Source organism: Cydia pomonella, chromosome 17 (genome assembly GCF_033807575.1).
Source record: "Cydia pomonella isolate Wapato2018A chromosome 17, ilCydPomo1, whole genome shotgun sequence".
In the NCBI taxonomy this organism is placed as follows: domain Eukaryota; kingdom Metazoa; phylum Arthropoda; class Insecta; order Lepidoptera; family Tortricidae; genus Cydia; species Cydia pomonella.
In genome coordinates this window covers 2,023,329-2,042,813 of record NC_084719.1, presented here as the reverse complement: position 1 = coordinate 2,042,813, position 19,485 = coordinate 2,023,329, and the positions used below count along the sequence as shown (strand labels likewise).

Sequence of the window (19,485 nt, the reverse complement as noted above, 5' to 3'; positions counted from 1 at the left end):
TATTTTCTACAATCTAGAGTAGAAAATAGGTGATAACGCAATCTTAGTTATGTTACAAATAATTCACAGCTTGAGGCGCTCGAGTCAGTTGAGAGCAGAGCCGTGAGAATCATTCATGATGACGATCTGACGAATGCTCGACTCCAAAGTCTGGAGCATCGTCGCAAGGTTGCCATCCTAACGATCTTTTACAGGATACATTTCGGAGAGTGTGCCGAGGAACTGCACAACCTTATTCCTCCGTCCCCATTTCACCATCGCACTACCAGACAATCGGCACTCCGGCATCGCTTCATGGTAGGTATTCCACAAATACGCACGAAGCGTTTTGCTTCAACATTTCTTATGCGAACTGCCAAGGAGTGGAATGCCCTGCCCGAGTCTGTGTTTCCGCATGAGTACAATCTGGGTCTCTTCAAGGCTAGGGTAAATAGGTATCTCATAGGTAAGCGTGCTCCACCGTAGACCGCATCATCACTTACCATCAGGTAAGATCGTGGTCAAACGCCTGCCTATCGTTATAAAAAAAAACAAATGCAATTTTCGCAGTATTTTATTTCCACACAATCTCCTCAATCCAGCCAATGTAGTGCGACACCCTGGCATAGATGCCCGGCTTGTTGGAGCGGGCGCAGCCGATGCCGAACGAAGTCACGCCGATCACGTAGTGCATCGTGCCTTGTCCGGGGACGTTTACACCAGGGATTCGCACTTGGAGAGGGCCGCCGGAGTCACCCTGGGGAATGAAAGGAAGATTGACTAAAATTACTGTTACCATTCTTATACTAGTAGTTCGCTCCAAACAAATACATTTAGATCCCTCTAACTATTTAACCTCCAGACAGACCAGTTCTTCTTGTGTGCGAACTTAAAAATTGTATTTATCTTACGTACGATCCTTTGTAAATTTGTATAAGTAATACTCAAGACAAGACATTTAATAATCTAGTTGAACCGAAGACCTATATCATTCGGTCAATAACCCTGGTCAGTAGTAGTAGGTTCGAGTAGGTAGCTAAAGATACTATCAGTCTTATAGTTAAATTTAACTTTTCCTAAAAATCAGTAAAATACATGTCATTCAGCCCTCTTGGGATGCATACGAAAAATATGGCTACCCGTACTGTTTAAAAAGTAAGTGTCACACAACAGGCATCGGCGGAGTGTCAAACTAAGAAGAGTTGGCGAGAAGTATATTGAGATACCCTCCTTGAATTGAGGAGGAACTTAAATCTGCTCGGGCAGAGATATAGGGTTAGAGCCGGTGTAGCTTTATTTGACGTTAATAAACGATTTGTAATTTGTCTACTTGAAAAATAAATCTTTATGAGTCAAGGGGTACCCAGTAATGAGACACACTAGATATTCATTTTACCTGGCAAGCATCTACGCCACCAGCGAGCTTGCCTGCGCAGATCTGCCCGTCCTGAAGACCACACCACAACCTGCTGCAAAACGGCCGCAGAAGCTGGTCGCAAACGCCAGAGTCGATGATGTCCACCTCCGCTGCCTGAAGCTCGGGAGACGATTGGAGACCAGCTGCAAAATAACTTTACCTTCATGACCTTCTTCTATAGTAAAAAAAAGATCTGTGACGTATTGTGATTGTCACAGTGACAATTTATATGAATGAATGAACCGCCAATCTGATAATGTCACTGACAACGTATGAACTGGCATTTTATTAAATTCCTTGAACATGAAATTGCTTACGAAATCAGAATGTCGCACTTCTAAAGACGATTATAAAGACGTTCCACGTCAAATGCTTTCATAATTTTACTCACTTGTCTTAATCACCCCCCGCCAGTAGGGGTAACTTTATGACCAAGACTGATAGTCTGAAAGCCGCTCCACAGACAAGCTGGCTGAATCAGCTCAGTAAAGTGGTGGTGGTGGTGGTGGTTGGTGGTTGGTGGTGACCATGAGTGAGTTCAGTCAATTTTATGACACCATCCACCAACTCAATGATTGCTTTCGTAATAAAGTTGCAAAAATTCAAGGTATCCTGTGGAAATACTTTCAGCTACATCTGATTTTCACAAATTCAAGGGCAAAGTAAGTTTAAAACCTTTGGATTTAACTTACTCGTCTCGATCACTCCCCAGCCAGTAAGGTTGGCTTTATAACCTAGACTGCTAGTGTCAAAGCTGGTCCAAAGACAAGCTGGTTGGATCAGCTCAGTAAAGTCCGTGATAGCATCCACCAGCTCAATGATCGCTATGTCGTTGTACTTCTTTGGTGCGGCGTATTCTGGATGCTTGGTTATTTTCAAGATGGTCTTGTCAGTGGGGAGTTGGCGGTTGGAGAACTGAAAGTTGGGAATAAGCCTTTCATTATTATAACCAATATACATATAAAGTATTTCATATAAAATAATAATAAAATAAAAATATGGTTCTTAGTATTTAAGACCTAGGCTCAGAACTGTTTTATTTAAACCCCGAAACAGCCAAATATTTTTAATTATTTTATGCTCTTTACGTAGGACTAAATCATGTATTACAACAACAGGTTACAACTTCGTATTATTAGATTGTCCCATTCAAAATGAACTAATAAACCAAATAACTAAAACGGTATTTTTTGTATGAAGAAAAAACCAGTTTCGAGCCTTGTTTAAGACACATTTAAGACCCATACGGAGATTTACTGCTGCAGAGGTGACGATTTATGTAGATAACATTATTCTATAATTTATTTTATAAGAAGTAAATAAGATTGAAAATTAGTAAATAATATATAATTATGTAGAAAATTTAAAACCCACCACGTCAGCTATATTTTTGTCCCCAAGGCGAACTATTTTCGGCACCGGGTCTTCAACAGAGGGGTCTCTGCTGGATGTGCGGGAGCAGTGCCCCGCGGTCAGCAGGAACTGACAACAGGAAACAGGAAAATTATATGGCACTTTAAGAAGAAGAAAACGTCAGGTAAGTAAATAATTTGAATCCTTTGAGTCTCTTGAAATACCTGTCGAAGAGACTTAGACTCCAAACTCGTAGGAAACTGAAGAGTTAAACATCTTCCTCACTCGATACATTTAGTTTCATTTTTAGATTTATTAACTATGTATACGTATGACTTTTAATCCGGAGGTCGCGGGTTCAAATCTCAGTTCAGGTTCAAATCGTTCAGTTTTTCGGAACTTATGTACGGAACAACATTCGGTGAAGGAAAACATCGTGAGGAAACCTGCATACATCCGCGAAGAAATTCAAAGGTGTATGTAAAGTCCCAAATCCGCATTGGGCCAGCGTGGGGACTATAGCCCAAGCCCTCTCGGACATAGGAGGAGGCCTGTGCCCAGCAGTGGGACATATATAGGCTGAATTATTATTATATTATTAAGTATACGTTTAAGATTACTGGTAAATAATTTAATAAGTAGTATAAATACCTTGTGACTGATAAGAGAACTGCCACATTTAAATATCCACGTGCCACCACCAGCCGCTTTCCAACCCACTGCTCCCTAAAAATATAAACCTTTGTTTAATTATTTAATAATATATATATTTGAAAATCTGTTAACAGATAAACCCAATGCACCAAGAAGCTTAAAGTTAGTAAGTAACAAACAGGTACAGTCAGCTGCAAAAATATGTATCGAGAGAATCGTCTCATAAATATGGTACTACGCTTTTATTACACTGGAATAAGATGCTATGGGACATATTTTTGATTAAGATGTGTACACCCATATTTTTACACTTGACTGTACATACAAATGATTACAAATAAGGTGTGTTTCCATTAGGGATGTGCGAGGATGCGTTGCGAGGGATTGTTTGATATGAAGTAATAGAATCATTACACGCTGAGTGTGGAAAACTAATTAAGTGATTCTATTGGTTCTTAACAAACGCATCCCTCGCTACGCATCTTCGCACATCTCTGAAGGAAACGCAGCCTATGCTAAGTCTACGTGGTCGACAAGCTGTGTTCGGATAAATTCTATATTTAAAATTTGTAACATTACGTAAAGTTTGCAGACACATTGTGAGTATTTACTTAGCTATTTTTGTTTTTGTTTGGTTTATAAATAATTACTTCAGCTTAGGGGCTTTACTTTGTTTTTTTTTTTACATAAATTAGTGTCTTAGGCTGTTTTCGACTTCGGCGCAGATGAGAGGTACGTGTGGCAATCAACCAATAGCATTAGTCACAATCCAACGGACAATCAGACGACCAGTGTTATTGGTTGATTCCTCCACGTCTCCCCTCATTACTTCCTCAATGGAAAGGCAGCCTTAGGTTTGTACTCACCATGTGCGGATATTCCCCTGGTATTGTAATATGGCCACCGATTGCCGCGAGGACAGGCATTTTATTCGGTCGACTCAGCAGATACTGTGTGCCTGTTAAAACCACATACTTATTATAGTATATGCAAACGAAAGATTGGTTAGGTAATTTTCCCAAAATCATTATTTCCTTATAGCGTAATTTCCAGTCGCATTTTTTCCTATTCTTAATTTACACTTTAACTTAAACTTTAACTTAATTTACATTCCTAACCTAACAATATGGTGAAGACGTCTTGGAATATTTATTGTAAATTGGTTATTATGTTTGTAACAAATGAATAAAGTTAAAATATTGTTCCAAGTATTCGTTTTCATCATCAACCCGGTGGGATATTATAATATAACCACCAGTATGAGAACCTACTTACCAGTGGCAGTGCGTCTAAAATTTTCTTAGACAAGCCGTAGCAAAAATCAGGATGGCAACATTGATTTTGTTAAAACGTCAAAAGGTAATTTTATCAAGACATTTGTACAAAATTTGACGTTTCCTGCAGCGCGACATTAATGTTGACTGTATTACTACCTCAAGTGTCAAAAGCGGCCAAGTGCGAGTCGGACTCGCGCATGAAGGGTTCCGTACCATTTAAGACGTATTAAAAAAAAATCTACTTGCTAGATCTTGTTCAACATTTTACCACTTTGGACACACATTTTACCACTTTGGAACTGTCTCTCGCGCAAACTATTCAGTTTAAAAAAAAATGATGTTAGGAACCTAAATATCATTTTTGAAGACCTATCCATAGATACCCCACATGTATGGGTTTGATGAAAAATTTATTTTTTAATTTATTGACGTATTCAAAAAAAACTATTCACTAGATCTCGTTCAAACCAATTTTCGGTGGAAGTTTGCATGGTAATGTATATCATATATTTTTTTTAGATTTTTCATTCTGTTATTTTAGAAGTTACAGGGGGGGGGACACACATTTTTTCACTTTGGAAGTGTCTCTCGCGCAAACTATTCAGTTTAGAAAAAAATTATATTAGAAACCTAAATATCATTTTTGAAGACCTATCCATAGATACCCCACACGTATGGGTTTGATGAAAAAAATTTTTTTTTTTTAAATTTTTATGACGTATTAAAAAAAAACTACTTACTAGATCTCGTTCGAACCAATTTTCGGTGGAAGTTTGCATGGCAATGTATATCATATATTTTTATAGATTTTTCATTCTGTTATTTTAGAAGTTACAGGGGGGGGGGGGGACACACATTTTTTCACTTTGGAAGTGTCTCTCGCGCAAACTATTCAGTTTAGAAAAAAATTATATTAGAAACCTAAATATCATTTTTGAAGACCTATCCATAGATACCCCACACGTATGGGTTTGATGAAAAAAAATTTTTTTTTTTAATTTTTATGACGTATTAAAAAAAACTACTTACTAGATCTCGTTCGAACCAATTTTCGGTGGAAGTTTGCATGGCAATGTATATCATATATTTTTTTTAGATTTTTCATTCTGTTATTTTAGAAGTTACGGGGGGGGGGGGACACACTTTTTACCACTTTGGAAGTGTCTCTCGCGCAAACTTTTCAGTTTAGAAAAAAATGATATTAGAAACCTCAATATCATTTTTAAAGACCTATCCATAGATACCCCACACGTATGAGTTTGATGAAAAAAGATTTTTTGAGTTTCAGTTCTAAGTATGGGGAACCCCCAAAATTTATTGTTTTTTTTTCTATTTTTGTGTGAACATCATAATGCGGTTCATAGAATACATCTACTTACCAAGTTTGAACAGTATAGCTTTTATAGTTTCGGAAAAAAGTGGCTGTGACAGAATCGGACAGACAGACGGACATGACGAATCTATAAGGGTTCCGTTTTTTGCCATTTGGCTACGGAACCCTAAAAATCCGGGTATTATCCGGGGATTTTGACATTTACGGCAGTAATGTAGTAATGCTGGTGTAATCTGAACCGGAACGGGACCTTAACCCTAAAAAACTAAGCTAGCTGGTATAGTAGAAATCAAGTTCAATAGAGGCCCCGCCAGTACTTACTACTAGTACTTACACAGGTTGCGCCTCTTTTGTCTCTCATCTCGAGTTTTCATGTGCCAAATATACTCCTCGCATTCTGAAATGGAATAATTTAAATTATGTAACTAATAGTGTTGTGTCGTTTATTTTTCAATAGGAAATACTGCCTGGCTGCCGTGTGATTTGCAATCCGGAGATCGAGTTCAAACCCCGGATCGTGTCAATGAGTTTTTCGGAACTTATGTACGAAATATCATTTGGTATTTACCAAACGCTTTTCAGTGAAGGAAAACATCGTTAGGAAACCGGACTAATCTCAAGCCTAGTTTACCCTCTGGGTTATAAGGTCAGATGGCAGTCGCTTTCGTAAATCTAGTGCCAACGCCAATTCTAGGGATTAGTTGCCAAGCGGACCCCAGGCTCCCATGAGGACAACGCGACGGAAATACTGCCTGGCTTAGTCTGATGGTTTAAATGACCTCAATGTTTTGGTTCTGTTTTTTGTTTCAGTTTTTCTTTTTTTTTCTCTCATGTATGAGAATGTTTGGTCTCAGAACTGAGTAGTTCGAATAATAGTTACACTTGAGACTTGTTTCACAATGTCCAAGTAAAGTCCTGAATAAGGTACTTGCCACTTATCTGACGAATAAAGTCGTCGTTGGCGATTCACAATCTTCAAATGAGCTTAACTGGTTGATAAATACCTTTACAACTTAAGTTACTTTTATCTGGCAGTTAATTTAGTTGTTAATTAGCTATCTAATACTTTACTTGGTTGGACATTGTGAAACAGGTCCTTAAAGTAAGATGTTCGAGTCAGTTTTGGAGTACAGTTAATGGTTTTACGGTTCTCTAAACTGTAAAGCACCAAATGTAAAAAGGGGAGATAAATACTTATAGGTATTTGAACACGAGTATGAAAGATATACATACAAATTAATTTGCTTGACCATTTTTAACAGGTCCGGAACAGGTTTTTTACCCCCTTGTTCATAAACGTCTACTAAAGTTACGAAGCCGCTAATAATCGTTTGTGCCTTTCCATCATACCAATACGTCGGAAAGGGACAAACGATTATTAGCGTCATCGTAACTTTAGAAGACGTTTAATGGATAAGGTGATAAGTGTCTGTTTATTTCTTACTCTATATACTATGTAGGTTTTTATTTTGAATTATTATAACGATCCAAGTTTCTTGCCGGTCCCATACTGGGTAACTCTCCAACAATTTAGGAGGGATTTAAATCTTCTCGGGTCAGAGGTGTAGAGTTAGAACCGGCGAAGCTGTATTTGACGTTAAGCGCATTGTAATATGCCTACTTGGAAAATAAACTATCTTTATCTTTGATCATGATCATAAATGATTTTTTTCTTTTCTACAAGAAAGAATGAAAATAGCTAACGTTCCCACTCCGTGCAACATTGCTATGGCAATATTTCCCAAAGCGGCCCATCTCTTTAGTTGCAAATGGCTTAAAAGCAGATTCAACGGCAGATGCCACTGCATTGGCTTTATCAAAAACTTTGCAATTTAAATTACATTATATTTGCTGGATTAAAAGTTGGGTCTATTTTATGTAGCTGCTGAGTTTATAAATATGCAAATATTTTCCATATTTGAAATAACTGTTACTCATTTACCATTATATTCACAAGTTAAAAAGAACTTTTTGCCGTACGAGTACTAACAGCCCGATTCCAACTTTAAGATAATACGTCAAATATTAGGTATAGATACGATATAGATTGGATATATCAGTATCAAAAGTGACGTTTTAGTTCAAAGAAACGCCACTTAATATTCTCGTTTTATTCATTTTCGTCAAAATTCGATACAATTTGGTGATTGGGTAGGGAGCGACGTCAGATTTCTGGCGCGAGGTCTAAATGTGAAGTTTATGCTTTCAATGTAGCTAACAAGATGGCAGGACCTACTAGGCACAAGAAAACGTACAAAAACGGAAGACGGCAGCACTTGCTTTGGCAATTTTGGCATGAAGTGTCAATGTACTTTGGCATGTGTATGTGTCCCATTCAGGCCAAAAGATAGCAAAACCTTTCCGGTGCATGCGACACTAAACTCAAAATACACCACTCCTCAATTACTACCAATATTATAACAAACTATTCTCATAACGAATGAAACTCAAATGAACTTGTTACCAAGATGAACAGTTCTCGATTTGCACTTTCCTCAATATGGGCCAATTCCAAATAGACTGAAGGTCATAAAAACCGGTACACAAAAGGCTCTTTTCCCAAAATACCCTAAATTTGATATTCGGGAAAGTATCAGAACACCCGATTTTCATAATGATTGATTCACAAAACGTCATGTTCCCAAAATACACCAAATTCACGATTGTCATACTTTATACGGGTACGTTGCCTTTTAGGGTTCCATATGAAATATGTATACATACTAATATATTAATTACAATTTGCTGCAAAATAGTATCCAAAAATTGAGTGAAATTAAAAAAAACACGTTACCGGGCTCTTTAATTCGTATCAAATTCGCGGCACTTATGTTTAGTAAAGAGAGTTTTTCAGCGAAAACTATTTATGTTGAAAGTACTTGTAAATAGTATTTTTCTAAGATGTCAGTATTGCCTTATAGAACTATATAGAGCAATGCGGACGACTACTACTGCTCAAAAATTTTCGAGGAAGGCGATTTCCTCCAAACATATACATTGAATCTTTGTTCTCGTGACTAAAATTATACCTGTGCCCGTCATAAAGGAGAGCGGGCGCCCGTTTTGGTTCTCAATAAAAATAATTTCGGTGCTGGAACTCCTCTTGGCCATGGCGAATCTCAAGAAACAATAAATGATGACATCGATTCCTTTCCTAAAATATGACAATCAAGAATTTAGTGTATTTTGGGAAAAGACCGTTTTGTGAATCAATCATTATGGGAAACGGGTGTTCTGTGATTGAAATTTAGAGTATTTTGGGAGAAGAGCCTTCTGTGTATCGGTTTTTATGAGCTTCAGTCCATTTGGAATTGGCCCATATTGAGGAAAGTGCAAATCGAGAACGGTTCATTTTAGTAACAAGTTCATTTGAGTTTCATTCGTTATGAGAATAGTTTGTTATAATATTGGTAGTAATTGAGGATTGGTGTACTTTGAGTTTAGTGTCGCATGCACCGGAAAGAGCAAAACCTTGCAACGCGCACGGTCCCTATAGAGTTCCTTATTCTGTACAATATAAGCACAATTTCATTGTATGTCTTATAAAGTCTTCCGCTGAGTTACGAAAACGTATGGAAATACGAAAAATTACATAAAATATATTTTGTTTTGTCCCACGTTGTGTTTTCGTGTTCATTCCACTCTTAATAAGGAGCTCTTCAAACTTACCAGATTATATCAAACTCCGACGGAAATAAAAAGTCGTAACTGAACATAACAGTGTTATTTTCGTTGTGGTTTTCTGTTTATTTGTACCATCCTCGTACCTACAAACCTTTCTCGTACCATTTGAAGGAAATTCTTTGATACAGTAAAAATAAAACATATTTGAACTCTAAGTTTCAACAAAATTGTAACTTTGTTAGATGCGGGTAGAATCAATATCGCGACATTTCCATAAGGTCGAATGTGCGCACGTATTAGGGACACGTTCGACATTTTGATTATAAGACTGTCCTCCCACGATGCTGGTGTAACAAACCTCAGTTTAAAAAAGGCTTTGAGGACACGGGTTAGAACTCGGTAATAGTTACTTTTATGAGATAGATGATGGTTTCTGTTATATATCGTGTCATTCACGAAGACGCGAGTCTTGACTCATAATGTCATGTTATTAAAGGTGAGATTTGACAATTCTGCGCGTCATTGGATGACACGAACTACAAAGGATCTTCCCGGCAAGCTACAGTTTATCGAATAAGTATAAACCGGTAAGTGTTAGTCCTATCGGATCGTGGATTCTAACTCAGCTTATGTTCTACTAATGACGTTTTTTGGAACTCGTGTACAAATTATCGTTTCGTATTTCGGAAAACACTGTGAGCGTTTCAGATGGCGGTCGTTTTCGTAAAACCATTACATATACCAAATATACCAATTAAGGATAGTCGAGTCGGACTCGCGCACGAAGAGTTCTGTACCATTATTTGTAAAAACGGCAAAAAAAAATTGTTTGTTGTATGGGAGCCCCCCTTAAATGTTTATTTTATTCTGTTTTTCGTGTTTGTTGTTATACCGGCAACAGAAATACATCATCATCTGTGAAAATTTCTATCTATCAAAAAATCACGGTTCATGAGATACAGCCTGGTGACAGACGGACGGACGGACGGACAGCGAAGTCTCAGTAATAGGGTCCCGTTTGACCCTCTGGGTACGGAACCCTAAAAATAGGCAGTTCGCATAAAATTACAACATACGAGTAGAACATATCTGTACCCCTAGTGTAAATTTATTCGATAGCGTGACGTGACGTCTCATTTTATATGGAATTTTGAGTTTCCAAAATGTCCCGCTTGGCGCGCTGTTTCTAAATGCCATACAAAATGATACTTAACGCAAACGTAATCTAAATAATTTACATTAGGGGTTCTGTTCCCTTTTGCAACTTTGCGAAATTTATTTTATCGTATTTCCTAGTTCATAATCGAACAGAAAAATCCAACTTCAGCATCAAGGATGAATCAGACCTGTCACAAACTCCCACCAAACTCACAACTCTTTTTTAAATCAACAGCCATTACGTAGCAGTCATAATTTCAATTCAAATTCTTGGACTGCTGGATATTATTACGATATTAAAAGTTACGGAGCAACAGGTAGAGGTGAGATTTAAATGGATGGGGTCGGGTTATTCCATCTCCAAAGTTTCACGAAATCTGATAGTTTATCTGGAGGAATACTCTGCGAGTATAAAGTTTCTTAGTCGCTATTTAAATACTTAGGTCAATCGGGTCTTGTAGTCTTCGAGACACTTATATACGTATAGTTCGTTCGCGTAAAAAATTCAGTAAAATCATCATTTTCCGTCGGCCTAGCGATGCTTGTAACCAATCAAATCGTTCCTAATTAGAAAGTATGCCTTCAATGGTCACTGTTAACTTGACTTTCTATTTAGGTACGATTTTATTGGTTACGCGCGTGGTTAGGTCGACGGACAGGGATGATTTTACTGCATTTTTAACGTGATTGAACTATAGTTTTATCTGTGTGCGTAAATAGACGGTAGACAAATTTTATTATCAACATTTTAAATATTTTCCGGCTGTTTAATATTATAATTATGTAATTAAGTAATTTTCTACGCTTCTTCTGATTTTGCGGGTTGATTTTCTTTGCTTGATATATTATTGTTTTCACATTGCCCGTTTCGATATCGGCTGTTGTTCATACGACTGCAAAGTAACAAAATGCCTTTTTATTATTTATATAAAAATTCGAGTCCTGGGGAAGTGGGGACCCTTTACATCTCAAAGGATAATTTAATGATCGCTTTTTTTATATATTACCTCTGATACTTAAACACTTATACATCTCTAAAGAATTTTAGTAGTTTTTCATATTTGTTGGTTGTATTTATTTATCATAGTTTTTTTTTGTGTAATTTGCCATTATGAGCCTGTATACATCTCTAATAAAGCATCTATTATTTCATTGATTTCATATTTGTAGTTATTTTGTTATTTTTATTGTTTGTAAACATTTGACATGTAAAATTGCTCCTGTGGCCTATTTGCTGAATAAATTCAATTAAATAATTTAATTCAGAAATTAATTCCATATAACATAAAATGAAAAAAATAACAATATAAATTAAGATTAAAATGAAAAAAAAAAAATTGGTAAAGACTTGATGCCATATGGCACTGTTTTTCTTCAAGCATCATCAATATCAGATCGGACAAATGTGAAAACTCTCGACGCTCTTACTCACTTATATCCTAGAGTCCTAGATAAGTGCTAATTTATATTATAATCCATGCCAATTGAAACTTAACTAATGTTATATATCGTAAACGGGGTATTGAATTCTGCACTGCCTCGTCGAAAAGTAAGTAAAAATATTAACCCTTGACACAAAACGGGGGATATTATAATTATAAATTTGACCGCTATATAATATTCGTCTGTCTGTCTGTGGCACCATAGCTTTTAAACGGGTAAACCGATTTGTATATTTTTTTATTTCATTTGAAAGCAAGTTTTATAATACTGGTTCTTAGACATGTTTGATTAAAATCAGTTCATCTGTTTCGTAGGGATTTTTAAATTTTAATTTATATTAAGTTATTCGTGACACTTACTCGCTTGGCTGATCCTCTTACCAGGAGCCCCGAAGTCTGGAGTAGGTGGGTTGTACGGTTGACACACTTCTGGTTCTGGTTCTGGACTGGGGCTTACGTATGGCTCGTGGCTTCTCTGTTAAACAATCAAAAGTTGTGTCATAATTTGTTTTTAACCATTAATTCGACACAAAAAGTTTAAGTGGTATTTTGGAGGCCATTTATCATTCGTCTGCACGTGTAGCTCGCGTAAATACATGTACGGATATGTACAAGGACAACATTTTGATATCAAAACATACGTCCCCCCGCCTGCCGTTTGTTGTCTGCCTCTATCACTAATCAATTGTTTTTCTTTGAGCTGTATCTTTTACTGAGGTGTGCCAATATAGTACATTACGATACAAGTGCGAAAAATAGGAAATTCGAAACGAGTGGCGATAAATTAAAACACGACCGAAGGGAGTGTTTTAAATCGACACGAGTTGCGAATTACCTATTCGCACATGTATCGTACAACGTTTTACAGTACATATCGACGGTCCCAAGTAACACTGTCGGATCTACAAAATCGTCATTTTCGTTTTATTGCATTAATAATCTTAAAACATTCAAATTTATAATGTGTCATTTTCAGAATTTTACATTTCTCTCTATTTTCTGAAATAATATGTCACAAGAATGTCGTATCTTACACAGCGTCCGGTTTACAATGTCGGATGACGCGTTGCAACAATGTTAGCGGGTGCGCGGGTAGGGCGACGCGGTCGTTTGTGCCAGTACCCACAATATTGTATGGATAAGCGCCGACTTCGCGAGCTCCTCGGCACATATTTAAAAAAGCCAAGAATTTTTGATGTTTTAAATCATTATGGCAAAGTAATCGGTCCAAACGGATGTTACAATCAGTTTTGGCTGCAGGCAGTGAAAATATTCCACGAAAAAAGAAGAAACAAAATGCCGTGAATTCAAGTCACATCCTTTTTTCTGAAGATAATATGGGTAAGTACAATGTCACTAAAGTATAAATATTACAATACTGGTTTATTGTTTAAAAATACCATACGTGGTGTTTCTTGTGGTTTATTTAGATTTGTTTTGACTAGGTTGGTGTGCCCATACTATAATGTTGGTTATGGTAGTTGCGACAATATTCATTGGATTATGACAATTTATTGTGTTGTATGTGGTACTTCCGACATTGTTACATGGAACAAAATTATAACTTATGTCGTAAATAGCATATCCGACGTTATTTCATGGATATAAAATTACTGCTTATGTTCTATGTTACACTACCTTCATTATTTACGGAAAATTAATTACTATTTAGGTCGTAAGTTACACATCCGACAATTTTGTATGGATTTTATCAGATTATTTCTAGTTTTAAGTGGCATAACTGACTACTTTAAAGAGACTTTGTATTATTTATACCTGCTGAATGTTTCACACTTATCTAAACTTATGATTTGTAATGAAGTAGTAGTATTGAGCACTTGCCCTTGCACTTGTATAAGCCGTAACGCTTTAGCCACATACGCCTTAGAGTGAGCTACCATTTAGTTTATTACGTTTTATATACTATCATGTTTTTAATCACATCAGTGAAAACTAATAATTTACGTGTTTTTAAGGTGCACCAGAATCGCCGATTCCAGAGCATAATGAAGATGATTTAATCCAGTTGCAATATTTACTCGGAGATGTTTTTAATGACGAAAATGAAAATGGCAATTGTGACGAGGATGTTTCACCGATTCCAGGTGAAGAAGAAATTATACCACCATCATCAGCAGATTTAAAAAAATATGAAATTTCTACTATAAGACCAAATATTGCTAGTTAAAGTGCAGTTAACGTTGCTGTAATTGGAAATCTTGATGTAAAGTTAGAAAACTTCCCTGAAATGCCTACAGAAATAGATAACCTGACGAGCAGATCTCCTCGTATCTTATCAGGTATTATAGAGGTAGAATCTACCGCAGGATAAATTTCCAGGCATGCATAATATTATCCTTACATCATTTCGTGTGATAGATACTACTGTTTTAGATTCAGAAAATAATCCACAAAATGCGTCTGATACACCAGTTCCTTCTCCTATTCACTCATCTCATCATAATTGCAATAGCCAATTCTGCTCGAATTGTTCGCCTATTCAGAATGATTCTACATATCCAGATTTTGATGCTCCAACGCCATCAACGGTTGCATCTATTGGCGGCCCTTACACGCCTTCTACAAGCAAGCCACGTAAAAAAAACTTATAAAACTGACGAGAGCAAAAAAAGAAAAGTCCATAAAGAAAATTGTACTGTCTATAATTGCGGTGATAAAACAGGGAAATGCTATATGTGGCACGAAGGTATTGCAAAACGTGGATCTAATGAAGTGTCTAGTTGTCTGTACAATTTTATAAAAGAACATGCTCAAAAAGGTGTCGAGGAATTTCGCTTTTGGTCTGACAACTGTGGCGGTCAAAACCGAAATCGCATTGTTTTTACATTGTATATGCTCGCAGCCAGAGAATTTAATGTCACTATCACTCATCGATTTTTAGAAAAAGGTCATACTCAAAACGAGGTTGATAGCGTCCACTCCGTGATAGAAAGAGCTAGTGTGCGTAAAATGATTTATGTTCCTGAGGAGTGGTACTGCTTAGTTCGTTGGGCGAAGTCAGAAGGTGAGCCATATGTTGTTTATGAAATGGGCACGAGTGATCTTTATAATATCAAAAAGTTGTTAAAAACTAAATATTGGGCAAAGAACATATCTAATGAAAAAGTGCAATGGAACGTCTTAGGGAAGTGAAGGTGAATAAAACAGAATTCGACAGGCTTGAATATAAATAACAAATTGGCCAATTTCCAAAAACAATTGTGGTTGTTAAGTATCCAACTCGCAACAATACACAGCGATTAGCAAAAGAATTTCAACTCATGAATGCTTATGATGGACCACTTCCCTTGACCTATGCTAAACACAAAGATTTAGTCGATTTGTGCAATAGTGGTATAATCCCGGAAAAATACCACCAATTTTATAAGGCTCTCACTCACCAGGAGAAAGGCCAAAAGAAAAAAAGAAACGTGCAAGGTGATTCATATACTGATAGTGATACTGATTAAAGGTCGCGTTTCTTCTTCTTTAAAGTGCAATCCTTTTTGCTAATTAATGACATATTTTGTTGACTATTCGTTTAATAGTAATCTGTGATTTAATGTTGATTTGAATCAATAATATATGTAATATATATATTATTTTGTTTTTTCTAGATCAATATACTTCTCATATGTTGGAATAAATCATATATCAATTAAAATGTTTTATTTTAAACACATAACACAACATCTAACTGTCGTATCTTACCACTAGAAGAAATGCACAACACAGGTAATTTAGTCGTAAATGACACATGCGACCCATATTATTATCTATTGTCCAATAAAAAAAGGCGTTAGTGACATATACGACCATTTTATATGAACCATGTCCAAATAAAAAAGTAGTATGTGACACATCCGACAAAATCGTTTAAGAATCTTTAGGCAAAAATGTCGGTTGTACTATTTCTGAGGTTTCCTCAAGTATTTTCTTATTTTTACTTATGCACATTTTAAGAGTATCTAAAAATAGTAACTATTCCCAAATTTTATAAGTTAATATCATAATTTGACGATTTTATAGAGTCAAAACCTGTTTGCAAAACTTTGATTGGCTCTGCTGGAAAGTAGTCATTTTGCAGATCCGACAGTGTTACTTGGGACCGTCGATATGGCCCTTTAAATGTTCGACACAGTAACGTAATATGCTACTTCTCGCACTAGTGCTATAAAGTAGCCCCATATGTACTGTAAAAGAGTATTCTATCTATCTATCTATCTACGTTTGAATTGGCCTCTTGGCCTTTTGAAAATAACTTATAATTGAGTGCTTACCTACATTAAAGATGGAATCTAAAAAATCGCCAATAAGTCTAGAAATAGCCTACCTTACTAGTACAATACTCACTGTTTTTGTTGTCGTTTCATAATCGTCAACGAATCCCCACGACCACCTGGAGTCGACATCTTGCTGAAAAGTATTATTTATTATGTTAAATCTACTTTCATATATAAATTGGATATATACAGAGGATTACTATTACTAACTTAAATCTAAAATAGGCTCTTGAGGCATTGTACCAAGGATACTGGCGGTATTATATATATGTATACGGGTTCGAATCTCGCCCGGTGACTAACTTTTGTTTTTTTTTTTTATATGTTCAAGTTTATATTTTTTCATTTTATTTTTATTGTTTTATCAAGTTTAATTTAGTAAAAAAATGTATTTAAGATTATCACCTATACCGTACGCTGTGGCCACGGTGTACGGTGCAGGGTCACTACCCACTAGGCCAGACCGGTCGTAAAACTCATTTTTTCCTAAAAAAATCGACATTCGAAGTTTTATAATATCTTATCGCTAAAGTTAGACATAAAGACGGGTGTTTTTTAGGAAAACTTGAGTTTAAGCAGATATAACAAAACACGTGTACATTATTTTTCCTGTTCTCAAACATACCTATACTCAAACAAGCCATTAACTAGCAACTTGCTTGAGCATCACTTTCTATAGGAGTTAGAAGATTTAGTAACGTTTTAGTACTTTGGAGGACAATTTTTCCCAATAGGTTGAGTTTGGGCAGCTAAAAAAAATACGTTTCCGTTATTTTAGACTACTCTATAACATATATAAATATAAATCAAATCGGAACCGGACAGTTGGGTACCTTTCCTTGTAAGAAAATATTGAGAAGAATGCGCGATAAGCAAAATCTGTTTTTATTTCAATTATTGCGAATAATCGCTTTTATTTTTATTATATACTGATCGGCGATTGGCCCTAGTCACACCTGATGGAAAGTGAAGACAGGGCCTAAGATGGAGCTCACTGGTTCAGTAGTAATTCAATCTTGCTTTAAATAAACCGAGGTCATATTAATCAGGGAATACAAATTACTTCTAAATACTTTATATTCATAAAATTTCGTTGACATCTTCCATGACCGTCTACCCACTTTTAAATCTAAGATATTGCCAAAACAAAAATAATAATTAGTTTCAAATTTAAATTATTCTGTGTTAAATTATATATTAGTATTTATTGGTAAAATTGTAAATATATTACTTAATTGTTTTATAAGTCTTACAAATTTAATGTTATAAAATTTAATGTTCCATAGTTTTTACGTCGTTCCCAATATCATACATACTTTAAGAGTACTGTGATGATATGTAATATATACGATGTGGTTGTACTTAATAAATAAAATAAAATAAACGTGTATTAAAGTTACGATGCCGCTAATAATCGTTTGTCCCTTTCCGACGTATTGGTATGATGGAGAGGGACAAACGATTATTAGCGGCATCATAACTTCAGTACACGTTTATGAATAAGGGGGTAATTGGCTACATACGAAAGTCGCATCAGTGTGAAAATCGCCTTACGCAATTTAATTGAGTATATTTAGTACACTTAACTTACCCTTTTATTTCTTATTATTGCGTTAAAATCCTTATATGATCCCACAGTTTGCACGCAACACGACACTGCCGAAACACATAATCATTATTACGAATAAACAAACTAATATTCAAAACAAACACCTGACAATCTTATTACCTGAGCAAATTAAAATTAACTTGAGCATTTTCCTAATGATAATTCTATATTACAGTCATAAAAGGCAATACGAGTATAGGCAAGATAATAACTTTGTTTATGTAAACGTAAGACGTCTTCTCTCAGTTTGTTTTCGCGGTCATCTGGTTAAAGACGTGTACATTCAACCAATTTGAATCCTAGGCCACTATATAACCTTGTCGCTTTAACTACTCTATACATTACATGCATCACTCGATCAATAAGCACTGTCGTAGAAGTCATTATGACATGGTTCTATAGTGGCCTAGGAATCAAATTAGTTGACCATACATAATTATGTAGATAATGACACATTTAACTTATTTATTATCAACCTTATTTGCATAGTCTTAAGGTACATCAATGATCAGTTATTAGTGTTGCTGTAAATTAGCTTTGACATGGTTAGCTGACTAATTATAGATCTTATTGTTATGACATAGGGTTTACGAACGATCAGTGCTGCTTGGTTTTAATGAATGGTAAGGTAATACCCCTAGAACTGATCGCTTGAACTAGATGGTGCATACGACGCATGCGGAGCTTTATTCGAATTACTACTCCGAAAAGGTAAGGTAATTTACAAATGTAGGTACCTACCTTTTTTTTTATACTACGTCGGTGGAAAACAAGCATACGGCCTGCCTGATGGTAAGCAGTCTCCGTAGCCTATGTACACCTGCAACTCCAGAGGAATACCTACCTAAATAAAAAACATCAACAGAAGCTTAGTTTTAAGTATAAAACATGAACTATTCGAGTATAACATTTATAAAGATATAAATTTGAATCTGAGTGTAGCGGCTTGCTGCGTACTAGGTCCATACTTACGTTACGTAAAGTTTTTAACAAATGCCCAAAGATATCACCATGAGAGAATCGTCCAACTTATTTATAGGTAAAAAACTTATGTCTATTCGAACACGTCACAACTACATACAACAGGTGACTAAGTTTTTTACCTATACCTTCTTTCCTACGCTTTTTATAGCTTGAATGAATTCTACAATATACAGGATGTTTATTTAGTCACCTGCAATAATTTACGGGTGAATATATTGCTCATACTGAGAAATTTTTACTATGGAATCAATCCCGAAATCGCGAATAAAAAATTGTCTGTTTCATACATTTTGGCTCTGACATCTGACCTTTACATTTCCTATAGGAGAGTAAATTTTTTAAACTGAAATAAATGTCATATACTAAGATAAA

General features: G+C 35.9%; 1 protein-coding gene across 2 annotated transcripts; it reads right to left on the bottom strand.

Annotated features, from left to right (window-relative positions):
* Window positions 1-535: 535 nt before the first annotated feature.
* Window positions 536-18,516, bottom strand: LOC133526781 (serine protease snake-like). Of its 2 annotated transcripts, XM_061863527.1 has the most exons (11): window positions 18,250-18,516; window positions 18,112-18,176; window positions 16,591-16,653; window positions 12,598-12,712; window positions 6,348-6,410; window positions 4,270-4,361; window positions 3,401-3,475; window positions 2,771-2,878; window positions 2,089-2,311; window positions 1,376-1,539; window positions 536-736 (listed from the first exon to the last, which is right to left on the bottom strand). In XM_061863527.1, the coding sequence occupies exons 1-11, from the start codon at window positions 18,275-18,277 to the stop codon at window positions 554-556; spliced, it is 1,179 nt and encodes a 392-aa protein (XP_061719511.1). In that variant the 5' UTR covers window positions 18,278-18,516; the 3' UTR covers window positions 536-553. The 2 variants fall into 2 exon arrangements, with proteins under 2 accessions (XP_061719511.1, XP_061719512.1); XM_061863528.1 differs by lacking the exon at window positions 2,771-2,878 and having other exon boundaries at window positions 18,250-18,512.
* Window positions 18,517-19,485: the final 969 nt, after the last annotated feature.